The sequence below is a fragment of the Gigantopelta aegis genome, chromosome 4, assembly GCF_016097555.1.
Source record: "Gigantopelta aegis isolate Gae_Host chromosome 4, Gae_host_genome, whole genome shotgun sequence".
NCBI lineage: Eukaryota > Metazoa > Mollusca > Gastropoda > Neomphalida > Peltospiridae > Gigantopelta > Gigantopelta aegis.
Window position 1 is genome coordinate 113226718 of NC_054702.1, and position 13468 is coordinate 113240185.

General features: G+C 36.7%; 1 protein-coding gene across 3 annotated transcripts in view; it reads right to left on the bottom strand.

Moving 5' to 3' along the window:
• Positions 1–13468, bottom strand: part of LOC121371826 (non-POU domain-containing octamer-binding protein-like) — a 78157-nt gene that overhangs the window by 56621 nt on the left and 8068 nt on the right. For all 3 annotated transcript variants that reach the window (XR_005957831.1, XR_005957832.1, XM_041498001.1), the window contains exons 2-3: positions 2463–2764; positions 2158–2253 (exon numbers count right to left, since the gene is read on the bottom strand). Coding sequence is in view for 1 of the 3 variants with exons in the window: in XM_041498001.1 (XP_041353935.1) it covers positions 2158–2253; positions 2463–2764 (398 nt within the window). In the remaining 2 variants the exon portion in view is untranslated. The remainder of the gene's footprint in view (positions 1–2157; positions 2254–2462; positions 2765–13468) is intronic.

The following is a 13468-nucleotide window of genomic DNA, read 5'->3' on the forward strand; positions in this document are numbered from 1 at the left end:
GCCTACACAAATGAACTTGTCACAGAAATGAAAGAAGTGTTTTATTTAACGACGCACTCAACACATTTTATTTACGGTTATATGGCGTCAGACATATGGTTACGGACCACACAGATTTTTTTAGAGGAAACCCGCTGTCGCCACATAGGCTACTCTTTTACGACAGGCAGCAAGGGATCTTTTATTTGCGCTTCCCACAGGCAGGATAGCACAAACCATGGCCTTTGTTGAACCAGTTATGGATCACTGGTCGGTGCAAGTGGTTTACACCTACCCATTGAGCCTTGCGGAGCATTCACTCGGGGTTTGGAGTCGGTATCTGGATTAAAAATTCCATGCCTCGACTGGGATCCGAACCCAGTACCTACCAGCCTGTAGACCGATGGCCTGCCACGACGCCACCGAGGCCGGTGTTACAGAAATGAGAAAAGTCAGTCAAATTGTCTCGATTAGTTCATAACTGTTAGCTTACAAAGTTTATGTGAGGTGCCGAAAATGGCAAGCGTGTAACTTTCTACCTTCTTTAAAACAGAAATGAAATTTAGACAAAGACAAAGACAATTCAAAAGAAGACGGAATAATAAAAAGAAGGAAAAGAAATGAAAATTGTTATGTAGAAATAGACCTAGGTCTCGTTTAAAAAAATAATAGTGGTTTTTTGTCTATTATTTTTCTTTTTTTATCTTTTAAAAAAGTCAAATAAAACTTCATTTAAATATTTAAATTTTTAGCCAGAGATTAATGAATGTACATATGTTTTTTTATATATGTATACATGTACCAACTATAATAACAGCAATCATAGCAGACTATTTAATTTTTGTTTGTTTCAATACATTTGTTAGAAAGTCACAGACCATGTGACTGAACATGATTTAATGTGCAGTACTCTGTGGCATACTGACCAGTCAGAGCTATTGGGGTCAGATTATTTTTACTGTTGGAACTCTGGACTACTTAACAACTTGTTACGCATTTATGATGGTGTCTAAAATTATCTTTTTTTAGATTATCTTTATTATGGCATCGCACGTTTAGAAGAAAATCCTTTGTAATGAGAGATTTTGTCAGAGTTTGCGTATTTTTTCATCAACAACATTGGGACCGTTCTAGATCAATAATGTAACACCGACAGAGCCGTTTGTACCTGGTAGTGGTAGGTCAAATGACGTGTTACAAAAATTTTGAGTTAGGGAGACTGGTTGAGTAATTGTTGGATTAAAAATGTCACATGAAATTCAATGCCTCAACAATCACTATCAACTGAACTAATTGTAGGCCTACATTTAAGTAGTTATTTAAAAAAATAAAATAATAATATGAGGGATCTAATTCAGTCTGTAGTGCACACCTGAGATGCTTGGGTTGTAGTTCTAATTGAACCACCTCCGCGGAACCAGTGGGTTTTTCCCATCCCACCGTTTTTCAGTAGCTAATGACTGAATTTGCACAAAAATACTCTCCTTGATATAGTCTCAGGGAAGTGATGAAGAGCAAGAATGATAGCTCCCATTAAACAATGAGGCTACATTATAATACATAAACAACATTTCCAACATTAAATATGGAGATAAAAAACAGGTTGTTCATCTCTAACACGTTTAGATACAAACTCATTATAATATAGCATCAACTGTGCATGCAATTAATATGCAACTGCTGGTCTTGAAAAAGGAATATACATAAAATTAATTTAATAATTAACATCTTCATTAGAGCACCAAGGATCATGGGACTAAAATGAAAAAACATGTTTGTTTTGTTTAACACCACCACTAGAGCACATTGATTTATTAATCATCGGCTACTGGATGTCAAACATGGGAATTTTGACATATCATCTTAGAAAGAAAGCCTGCTAAAAAATTTCATTAGCATCATGGGATCTTTTGTATGCACCATCCCCACGGTCTTTGATATACCAGTCATGGTGCACTGGCTGGAGCGAGCAATAGCCCAATGGGCCCACCGAGGGGGATCAATCCCAAACCGATCTCACATCAGGTGGGGGCTGTACCACAGGGCTACGTCCCGCCGCGGGATTAGAATGAAATTATAATTCAACAGGAAAAGTGTACTTAATTAGTTGAATGGGTCAATCACACAAATCAGAACTTCATCAACAAACTAATGAAATTGCAGTAAAATGTAACATACTTCTTATACTGATCATTTTTGTTTATGAATTTTTCTGGCATTCCATCTTCCTCATCCTTCTGTTCCAAGGGCTCTACAATCACCGGACGTGGTGACCTGGAATAGAAGTTCACAACAGTACGGTTTATATGTATCAAGCAAATAAATAAATAAATAAATACCTTTTCGAGCAATGAACCAATAAGAGTCTTATAGCGATTAATAAAAAATGTTTTTAAAGGTTTGGCAAAACTAATGAAGAAGTCAAATTTAAATTTGTTTGCTTTTCTTATTTAAAAGTAAAGTTCTGCTGACAATATACTCACGATCCTAGCAGGAAGACTCCTTCATTAATTCTCCTAAGGGCCTGCTGAGCTCCTGGTTTCCTCACAAACTCAACGATCCCCTCTCCGGTGGACTTGCCTCGGTCGTCGACTATTACAATAGCTCTCTCCAGCTCTCCAAACTGAGAAAAGGCATCATTCAGCAGCTCATTGGAGACATATGGATGCAGATTTGTCACTTTGAGAGCGGCACCATGAGTTGCAAAACGAACTCGTAGTGTTCTACCATTCTGGGTTTTTCCATCAAGAGCAACCTTGGCAGCCTCTGCATTGTGCCGGAAATCCTGCAAAAATTCAACATATACACACAATCTGTACACACACACAAGCTATCACAGTTGAAATATTTATGAATACAGACCTCTGAGAATTCAAAATGTAAATAACCAATTATGGGTTAAACAAAAATAAAATTCTGATAACCCATTATGTTGATTGTAAATGATGACAAATTTAATTCACAAACACGAGTACCAGTAAGATACATGATAATATTGATATGCCCATCAAAAGTAGGTCGCAAGTTGTACTTGCATACAAGGTTTGATATGGTAGATCATAGATATAGCACAGTTTAAGCTGTCATTTGCCAAATCCAATTCAAAGTTGAATTTGGCGAATATATGTCATTACCAATTGGCCAAAAAGCTAATTCGAAAACTATATCAATTTTTTGTGCATAGCTATTTTTAAAAATAATTCTGTTTAGCTAAATGTTACATGAATTTGGCTACAGATTTTCTGATCAAATTCACCAAATTACTATTAATTTTTGGCTTCCAGCTTAAACCCTATAAGAGCCAGACAAGGATTTTCTTTAATGTACAATAATGCGTGAAAAGTAAGTCACAGTGGCTTAGTTATGGTACGCTATACATTACCATTATATGTTGTTCTTACATGCAAGGTTTGATAATCATATAGCATTTGGTAAGTAAGATATGCTCCAGAAATGAAAAGATCTTGGACGGATGTATAAAAATAGGTTACCCAAAATTAAACACAAAACACAAAACAATAGTTTTTGCAAGTCAATGTTAATTCTCGGCCACATTAATTGCAGTAATGCCTGAACATGATAATTATTAATTTAATTTTAACGTAATGCAGGCCCTCTGATTTCACAGAAATTATCATTTTGGAACCGTGTCGGCAAAATCACTGAACCGAAATTGTTTTCTCGCAAGATTATTATATTGAGTACACACGACTATTAAAAAAAAATACATATACATATATACACACACACACACACACACACACACAGACACATTTTTTTTTTTTTTAAAGGTTTTCTATGGGTTCCCATGATCATAAGGCACAGAACCGAAAAAGTGTCAAGAAATTTGAAATGCTATGGCCTGGTAAGGCCTAAAAGAAAATGTATTTCAGGTTTCATCTTTGAAAAAAAATAGGGTAGGTAGACAATATATACTGAACAAAAAAAGAAACTTCCGATTTGTACATATAGTATTTGTTGTGTTAAAGAATTCATTGTGTAATGAAATTATATAGGTAGTATTAACCTTGAGCTGTATTATCAGGATTCATGAATTTTATCGATTATTTTTGCACTGTTAATCATCGACAACGTGAAATTCAATTTGCACATGCATGCATGGTTCGACATGTCCCGTGTAGTATTCGGTCAATTTTTTTTACTCGTCTTACTGACATTGTTATCAAGTGAACGAAAACACTTCAAAATTTGTAAAACAATTACCGTATTTGACTGGAAGGGGCCAGTTTTGTTGAAATTTTTTTTAATAATAATAATTAAAATAAATAACAATACTTAAATGAACTAGGAAGAAAACAAAAAACTTTCAGTAGCACATCTATTAATTAGTGTTCCATTTGTTATTAATAAATAATAATTGTTTATTAAATTGTGGGTTTTTTACTAGTACCGTATATCTTTGCCTATAAGTCGAATTTTTTTCACCCAAAAATTATTTTATAACTTGGGGGGTCGACTTATAAGAGGGTAAAAAAATTTCACCAAAAAATATTACTGTTTTGGGGATTATTTTACAAGTTTTATTGTTGAAGTATGCCATGTATTTATACTCAAATATGTTAATTTGACACATTTATTTTTTATAACCTATTTTTTTTGGCATTAGAACGGTTTTGGTTATGCGAAAAGGCGTACGATCTCACTCACATGCCAAGACAACAGTCCACTTAGTTAAATTAACAGTCATAACTAATAGTAAAAATGTAAACAATACTAACTACCTGTTGCCTGAGTTTATTTTGAAATCTGGTCACTGGCATTAATGGTTGTTCAAACAATGTTTTGGCGGTGATTAACTTCATGAATATTACTAAGCTTTGGTCTCACTACACAGATGACTTCCGGGTGAGAGTTGATTGATGACGGTCCACTATAGTTCCTAATTGTGGCACATGTTATGGTTCACATATTCACTTCTAGGAAATGGTGAAGAATTAAAACAATATGTATGTTTAATGGTAAGCCTTCTGGCTGTATTTTGCCCATGTTATTTTGTAATATTGTGCATCGACCTTTTGGGACATGGGTATATAGTGCAAGTGACAGCCGGAGTGAATCGGTTTATGAACCACCTGTTCGGACCGGTACTACAGCCGGATGCGGTCATATAGCAAAAAACTGAGACGGAAATGTTCACAATTTTGGAATGAATATAAATGCTTATATAATGTATGTTCGCAATGGTGTATGTTGTTAGTGCCAACAAGAACCCGTTCTATGGGCAATCTTCACTTGAAGTTGGGCAGTTTAACATGGGTTTCAATGGCAGATGACATCTGTGTAGTGAGACCTTTCCCTTAAAATAGACTGATCTCTGCAGTTCACTTATCTAGAGCAATAGGGACACACATCATTTGGTACAAAAACCAGTGTACTTTCCAGAGTTATCCTCCTTACATGTATTAATATGGCGGCAAAACGTGATACTTTCAGTTTTATCGTAGTGATCTGTTGTCAGTGTTTATAAATAAAGTTGTTGTCTGTGCACAAAACCATCTGTACAGTACTATACAGTAACAGTCAAACAGCTTTCACTCTCTACTAAGGGAATATTTCGTTTTGATGCTATGTAATAATGATAGTTTGATTGGAATAGTCTGATCATATTGCGATGTACAAAACGTGAAAACCGAAGTTTGTAAAATAATTTTCATTTGTTCAAATATTATTGTTCTCATGTGCTGAAAATAAGAAATATTTCAATATTTATAAGTAGTTTTTCATGGGTCGACTTATAAACGGGTCAATAAAAAAATAAGTTTTCAGGGCTTGAAATTAGGGACTCGACTTATAGCCGAGATCGACTTACAGGCGAAGATATACGGTATCTAAACACACCTTCTATGTCACAATTACTTACCATTGCTGTTTATTTACATCCAAATTTAATGCTGAGAAGACTTAAAACAACAGCAATTAACAACAAACTCAATAGCGTATACACACGTTTCTGACACAGGCAGCCAGCTTACACTACAAAGAATTGTCAATCTAAGGTCATTGTTCTTAGCCAATCAGAATAAGGTATTTGCTTAATTAGCATTAACTGCGGACCCAGTGTGGTGGTAAAAATAGACATTGGTTTTTAGTTCATACTTGGGCACTTCAGAGAAATACTGCAGGCATGAAATTGAAAACAATGTTACACACTGTTATTGTTAGACTGCTAAATCTCACTGGTGGTAAAATATTGTGTTACATTTGTGTTTAATTATCTGCAGGAGGTATGACCTTTTAAATTAACTTTGAGCAAACTTGCAATTTCATGTTATTTATAAGGTGACGAAGTTGGGGATGGGCTTATTTACGAATGAGGGCCTAATTTCTTAAATGCTATCAAAACGGAGGGGGGCTTATTCAAAGACATGGGCTTATTTCCGGTCAAATACGGTAACGTTTTTTACATTGCCAAGAATACCCAATAATTTACGCGAACGGGCGATTGGCATGCTTGATGCTGGCATGTCGACAGAAGACGTTGCAAGGCATGTTGGGAGTTCTAGTCGAGCGATACGAAATCTTCGCATAAGATTTCGAACGACAGGAAGCACCAACGACTTGCCACCTCGTGGACGTCCGCGTGTTACAACACGTGGTCAAGACCGCTATATCATGAACACGCATTTGCGCAATCGATTCCAAACTGCCACTGCTACTGCTGCTAACACACCTGGGCTTCACAATAACCGAATCAGTGGGCAAACTGTTCATAATCGTCTGCGGGACAACGGTTTACATGCACGACGTCCTTACGTCGGATGCGTTTTAACGCAACATCATCGTCTAAATCGTCTTAATTGGGCATGTGTACACACTCGTTGGATACAGTGGCGCTGGAATACCGTTCTTTTTTCAGATGAATCCCGATTTTCTTTACAACATGGTGATGGCAGGGTGTGCGTCTACCGTTGGAGAAATGAACGCTATGCTGACTGTTTTCTTGAACGAGATCGTTTCGGGGGGGGGGGTGTGTGTGTGTGTGATTCTGTCATGGTCTGGGCAGCCATTGCCCATGGTTATCGTTCACCACTAGTAGTCATTGATGGCAATTTAAATGCTCAACGTTAACGCGATGACATTCTTGCTCATCACGCCATTCCTCTGTTCCATAATAACGCCAACATCTCGATTTTTCAGCATGATAATGCCACCTCTCATACAGCTAGAGACATTGTAAATTTTCTTAGGACAAATAATATTGATTTCATTGATGACTGGCCCGATAAAAAGTCCTGATCTCAACCCCATTGAGCATGCCTGGACTGAGGCGTCGTCCCAACCCACCCGCTAACGTCAACGAACTTCGTCAAGCACTCATTCAGGAATGGAACAATATTCCACAGGCAGAAATCAACACTTTAGTCAATTCTATGCGCCTGCGATGCACTGCAGTGGTCAATTCAAGAGGTGGCCATACCAGTTATTAAGTGGGTGTTTTTATTTTTAACCCCTACCACACTTGGTCAAAATTTCTCCCAGTTTCTGTTAACCTATGGCCATGATTTTTGCACCAAACGATGCATCATGGAACACTCTTTAAACGCATATATAACAATTATTCCCCTGGTTTGTTTTCATCAAATTATGTTCAAGCAAAGTTAGCGGAAGTTTCTTATTTTGTTCAGTATAAAAAATTTTTTTTATATAGAATCAAATCAAGAAACCGTAATCGGCCGAGGTGTTCTGAAACTAGTTTGTGGATTACAAAAAATCAGGGATCATGATTTTAAAACAAAAAAGTTTGTTTGTTTTGGGGGTTTTTTGCTTCCAAAAATTTCAGGGTTGCCACATAAAATTAGGGTAGGTCGGGAAACTGGAAACACACATTATCAACTACTTAATATAATTTTTTTAATGAAACATACAATTATATTGTTTAAATTATTATCGAAGTAGTGAAGTGATAAGTCACTTCTCCTACTTTTTCAATTCTAGACAAGACTGAACAGAGTTAAAAACTAACATGCTTTCCTGTGAGACGTTACGCTTTTATTTATTTGAATGGGAGTTCAGAGAGTTGGCAAAATAATTTGGGAGCGAGAATGCTAGGCAGGGCTTCTAGATTATGGTAGCCCCACTCCCATGGCTAGTGATATTCAATGTTGGGCTAGTAAATAACTACTATTACCATGCCCAACGGCAAGTAATTTTTTTTGGGTCAAATGTTCCAGTTAAGTCTATTTTGTAAATATGAATATCCTAACTCCCCACCCCACCCCAATGTTAGTGTTTTTAAGCTCTATCTCCCTCTTTAGGTAACATATCTTATTATTACTATTATTTATTAAAATTGTATTAACTTAAAGTAAAGTAGGGCTAGTGAATTTTTAATCATGGCTAGTAAATGTTTTAAATGACTGATCTCATGGCGAGTGTATTTTATAACAATTGTAGAAGCCCTGCTAGGTATAGTCTCTTGGGTATTCACTTTTAAATTCAGCTGTCTTTAGATACATGGGTGTGACCATGTTATGTACACATTATAGAATCCCTGCTAGGTATAGTCTCTTGGGTATTCACTTTTAAATTCAGCTCTGTCTTTAGATATATGGGTGTGACCATGTTATGTACACATTATAGAAGCCCTGCTAGGTATAGTCTCTTGGGTATTCACTTTTAAATTCAGCTGTCTTTAGATATATGGGTGTGACCATGTTATGTACACATTATAGAAGCCCTGCTAGGTATAGTCTCTTGGGTATTCACTTTTAAATTCAACTGTCTTTAGATACATGGGTGTGACCATGTTATGTACACATTATAGAAACCCTGCTAGGTATAGTCTCTTGGGTATTCACTTTTAAATTCAGCTGTCTTTAGATATATGGGTGTGACCATGTTATGTACACATTATAGAAGCCCTGCTAGGTATAGTCTCTTGGGTATTCACTTTTAAATTCAGCTGTCTTTAGATACATGGGTGTGACCATGTTATGTACAAATTATAGAAACCCTGCTAGGTATAGTCTCTTGGGTATTCACTTTTAAATTCAGCTCTGTCTTTAGATATATGGGTGTGACCATGTTATGTACACATTATAGAAGCCCTGCTAGGTATAGTCTCTTGGGTATTCACTTTTAAATTCAGCTGTCTTTAGATACATGGGTGTGACCATGTTATGTACACATTATAGAAACCCTGCTAGGTATAGTCTCTTGGGTATTCACTTTTAAATTCAGCTCTGTCTTTAGATATATGGGTGTGACCATGTTATGTACACATTATAGAAGCCCTGCTAGGTATAGTCTCTTGGGTATTCACTTTTAAATTCAGCTCTGTCTTTAGATATATGGGTGTGACCATGTTATGTACACATTATAGAATCCCTGCTAGGTATAGTCTCTTGGGTATTCACTTTTAAATTCAGCTCTGTCTTTAGATATATGGGTGTGACCATGTTATGTACACATTATAGAAGCCCTGCTAGGTATAGTCTCTTGGGTATTCACTTTTAAATTCAGCTGTCTTTAGATACATGGGTGTGACCATGTTATGTACACATTATAGAAACCCTGCTAGGTATAGTCTCTTGGGTATTCACTTTTAAATTCAGCTCTGTCTTTAGATATATGGGTGTGACCATGTTATGTACACATTATAGAAGCCCTGCTAGGTATAGTCTCTTGGGTATTCACTTTTAAATTCAGCTCTGTCTTTAGATATATGGGTGTGACCATGTTATGTACACATTATAGAAGCCCTGCTAGGTATAGTCTCTTGGGTATTCACTTTTAAATTCAGCTCTGTCTTTAGATATATGGGTGTGACCATGTTATGTACACATTATAGAAACCCTGCTAGGTATAGTCTCTTGGGTATTCACTTTTAAATTCAGCTCTGTCTTTAGATATATGGGTGTGACCATGTTATGTACACATTATAGAAACCCTGCTAGGTATAGTCTCTTGGGTATTCACTTTTAAATTCAGCTGTCTTTAGATATATGGGTGTGACCATGTTATGTACACATTATAGAAGCCCTGCTAGGTATAGTCTCTTGGGTATTCACTTTTAAATTCAGCTGTCTTTAGATACATGGGTGTGACCATGTTATGTACACATTATAGAAGCCCTGCTAGGTATAGTCTCTTGGGTATTCACTTTTAAATTCAGCTGTCTTTAGATATATGGGTGTGACCATGTTATGTACACATTATAGAAACCCTGCTAGGTATAGTCTCTTGGGTATTCACTTTTAAATTCAGCTCTGTCTTTAGATATATGGGTGTGACCATGTTATGTACACATTATAGAAGCCCTGCTAGGTATAGTCTCTTGGGTATTCACTTTTAAATTCAGCTCTGTCTTTAGATATATGGGTGTGACCATGTTATGTACACATTATAGAATCCCTGCTAGGTATAGTCTCTTGGGTATTCACTTTTAAATTCAGCTCTGTCTTTAGATATATGGGTGTGACCATGTTATGTACACATTATAGAAGCCCTGCTAGGTATAGTCTCTTGGGTATTCACTTTTAAATTCAGCTGTCTTTAGATACATGGGTGTGACCATGTTATGTACACATTATAGAAACCCTGCTAGGTATAGTCTCTTGGGTATTCACTTTTAAATTCAGCTGTCTTTAGATATATGGGTGTGACCATGTTATGTACACATTATAGAAGCCCTGCTAGGTATAGTCTCTTGGGTATTCACTTTTAAATTCAGCTGTCTTTAGATACATGGGTGTGACCATGTTATGTACACATTATAGAAACCCTGCTAGGTATAGTCTCTTGGGTATTCACTTTTAAATTCAGCTCTGTCTTTAGATATATGGGTGTGACCATGTTATGTACACATTATAGAAGCCCTGCTAGGTATAGTCTCTTGGGTATTCACTTTTAAATTCAGCTCTGTCTTTAGATATATGGGTGTGACCATGTTATGTACACATTATAGAAGCCCTGCTAGGTATAGTCTCTTGGGTATTCACTTTTAAATTCAGCTCTGTCTTTAGATATATGGGTGTGACCATGTTATGTACACATTATAGAAACCCTGCTAGGTATAGTCTCTTGGGTATTCACTTTTAAATTCAGCTCTGTCTTTAGATATATGGGTGTGACCATGTTATGTACACATTATAGAAACCCTGCTAGGTATAGTCTCTTGGGTATTCACTTTTAAATTCAGCTGTCTTTAGATATATGGGTGTGACCATGTTATGTACACATTATAGAAGCCCTGCTAGGTATAGTCTCTTGGGTATTCACTTTTAAATTCAGCTGTCTTTAGATACATGGGTGTGACCATGTTATGTACACATTATAGAAGCCCTGCTAGGTATAGTCTCTTGGGTATTCACTTTTAAATTCAGCTGTCTTTAGATATATGGGTGTGACCATGTTATGTACACATTATAGAAGCCCTGCTAGGTATAGTCTCTTGGGTATTCACTTTTAAATTCAGCTCTGTCTTTAGATATATGGGTGTGACCATGTTATGTACACATTATAGAATCCCTGCTAGGTATAGTCTCTTGGGTATTCACTTTTAAATTCAGCTGTCTTTAGATACATGGGTGTGACCATGTTATGTACACATTATAGAAGCCCTGCTAGGTATAGTCTCTTGGGTATTCACTTTTAAATTCAGCTGTCTTTAGATATATGGGTGTGACCATGTTATGTACACATTATAGAAGCCCTGCTAGGTAGTCTCTTGGGTATTCACTTTTAAATTCAGCTGTCTTTAGATACATGGGTGTGACCATGTTATGTACACATTATACAAGTCTAAAAGAAAGATGTATGTCAAGACATATTCTCTAATGTTTATTATTACTTTGATGATGTCAAATCTTTGATGAGAAGTACCGTATTTGACTGGAAATTAGCACATGTCTTTGAATAAGCCCCCTCAGTTTTGATAGCATTTAAGAAATTAGGCCCTCATTCGTAAATAAGCCCACCCCCAACTTCATCACCTTATAAATAACATGAAACTGCAACTTTGCTTAGTTCATTTAAAAGGTCATACCTCCTGCAGATAATTAAACACAAATGTAACACAATATTTTACCACCAGTGAGATTTAGCAGTTTAACAGTAACAGTGTGTAACATTGTTTTCAATTTCATGCCTGCAGTATTTCTTTGAAGTACCCAAACCCAAGTCTGAACTAAAAACCAATGTCTATTTTTACCACCACATTGGGTCCGCAGTTAATACTAATTAGACAAATACCGTATTCTGATTGGCTAAGAACAATTACCTAGATTGACAATTCTTTGTAACTACTGAAGCTGGCTGCCTGTGTCAGAAACGTGTGTATATGCTATTTTGGGGCTATATGCGTAGGCGGTTCGGCCTTAGGTTTTGTGTAGGGCCGGCCTCCCCTCCCTCCCGACCCTCACCTGGTCACACCAATGTTTAAAATATGACTGGCAGCCCCTTTCCTCTTAACCTCCCATGGGCTTAATGAATATTGTTTAAGAATTATTATTACTATTAGACCAGCCCATCTAAATTTGCGCCGAAAATATATTATATTAATAATTTATATAGGTTAGTAATGTTGATATTTTTCTTTAAGGGCGAAGCCAAAACTTTTTAACCACAATTTTCCCCTTTTTATACTTTTGGCGTTAATATTCAAAATTTCTCGTATTTGTTAGGTTATCCCTGTCCCGAGTCAGATCCCCGATCCTATCGGAGGCCGGACTCGGGATAGGCGTGTTCGAAACCCTAGTAGTATATGGACACGTTAAAACCAGTTATTAAGCTAAGCTATACGCTATTGAGTTTGTTGTTAATTGCTGTTGTTTTAAGTCTTCTCAGCATTAAATTTTGGATGTAAATAAACAGCACTGGTAAGTAATTGTAACAGAAAGGTGAGTTTCTGATAATTAGATACTAGTAAAAAAAACAATTGAATTAATAAACAATTATTATTTATTAATAACAAATGGAACACTAATTAATAGATGTGCTACTGAACGTTTTTTTGTTTCAACAAAACAGGCCCCATGTCTGGAAATAAGCCCACCCCATGCTAAGCTCACAATGAGTTGTCTTGGCCCCCTGGGCTTATTTCCGGTCAAATATATATGTGTGTGTGTGTCATATATATATATATATATCTCTTCAAAAAAAGAAACGCAAAAGGGTACAAATGGGTTATAACTCCGATTTTATGTTTCCTACCGGTTCATGCTTTGTGAATATAAGGTCATTGCATGTCCCAAACACATTCCCACGGTTACATTCGATAAAACGCAGCTACTGTACAATAAAGTTCCAAAATGTGAATATTCACAAAAACGCAGTCACGTGCAAACCATGTCACCACTGCACGTGCGTTGTCTGCACGTGCAACATGAACACCGACAGTATAGAAGTGCAGGGTGTTCACTTGCCTGGCCTCTGTATCTGGCCGACAGTTGACAATCCAGGACATGCCACGTCTCAGTGAACCGCTGAGAAACAATGCCATCGGCCGACTAGACGCAGGTGAATCCAG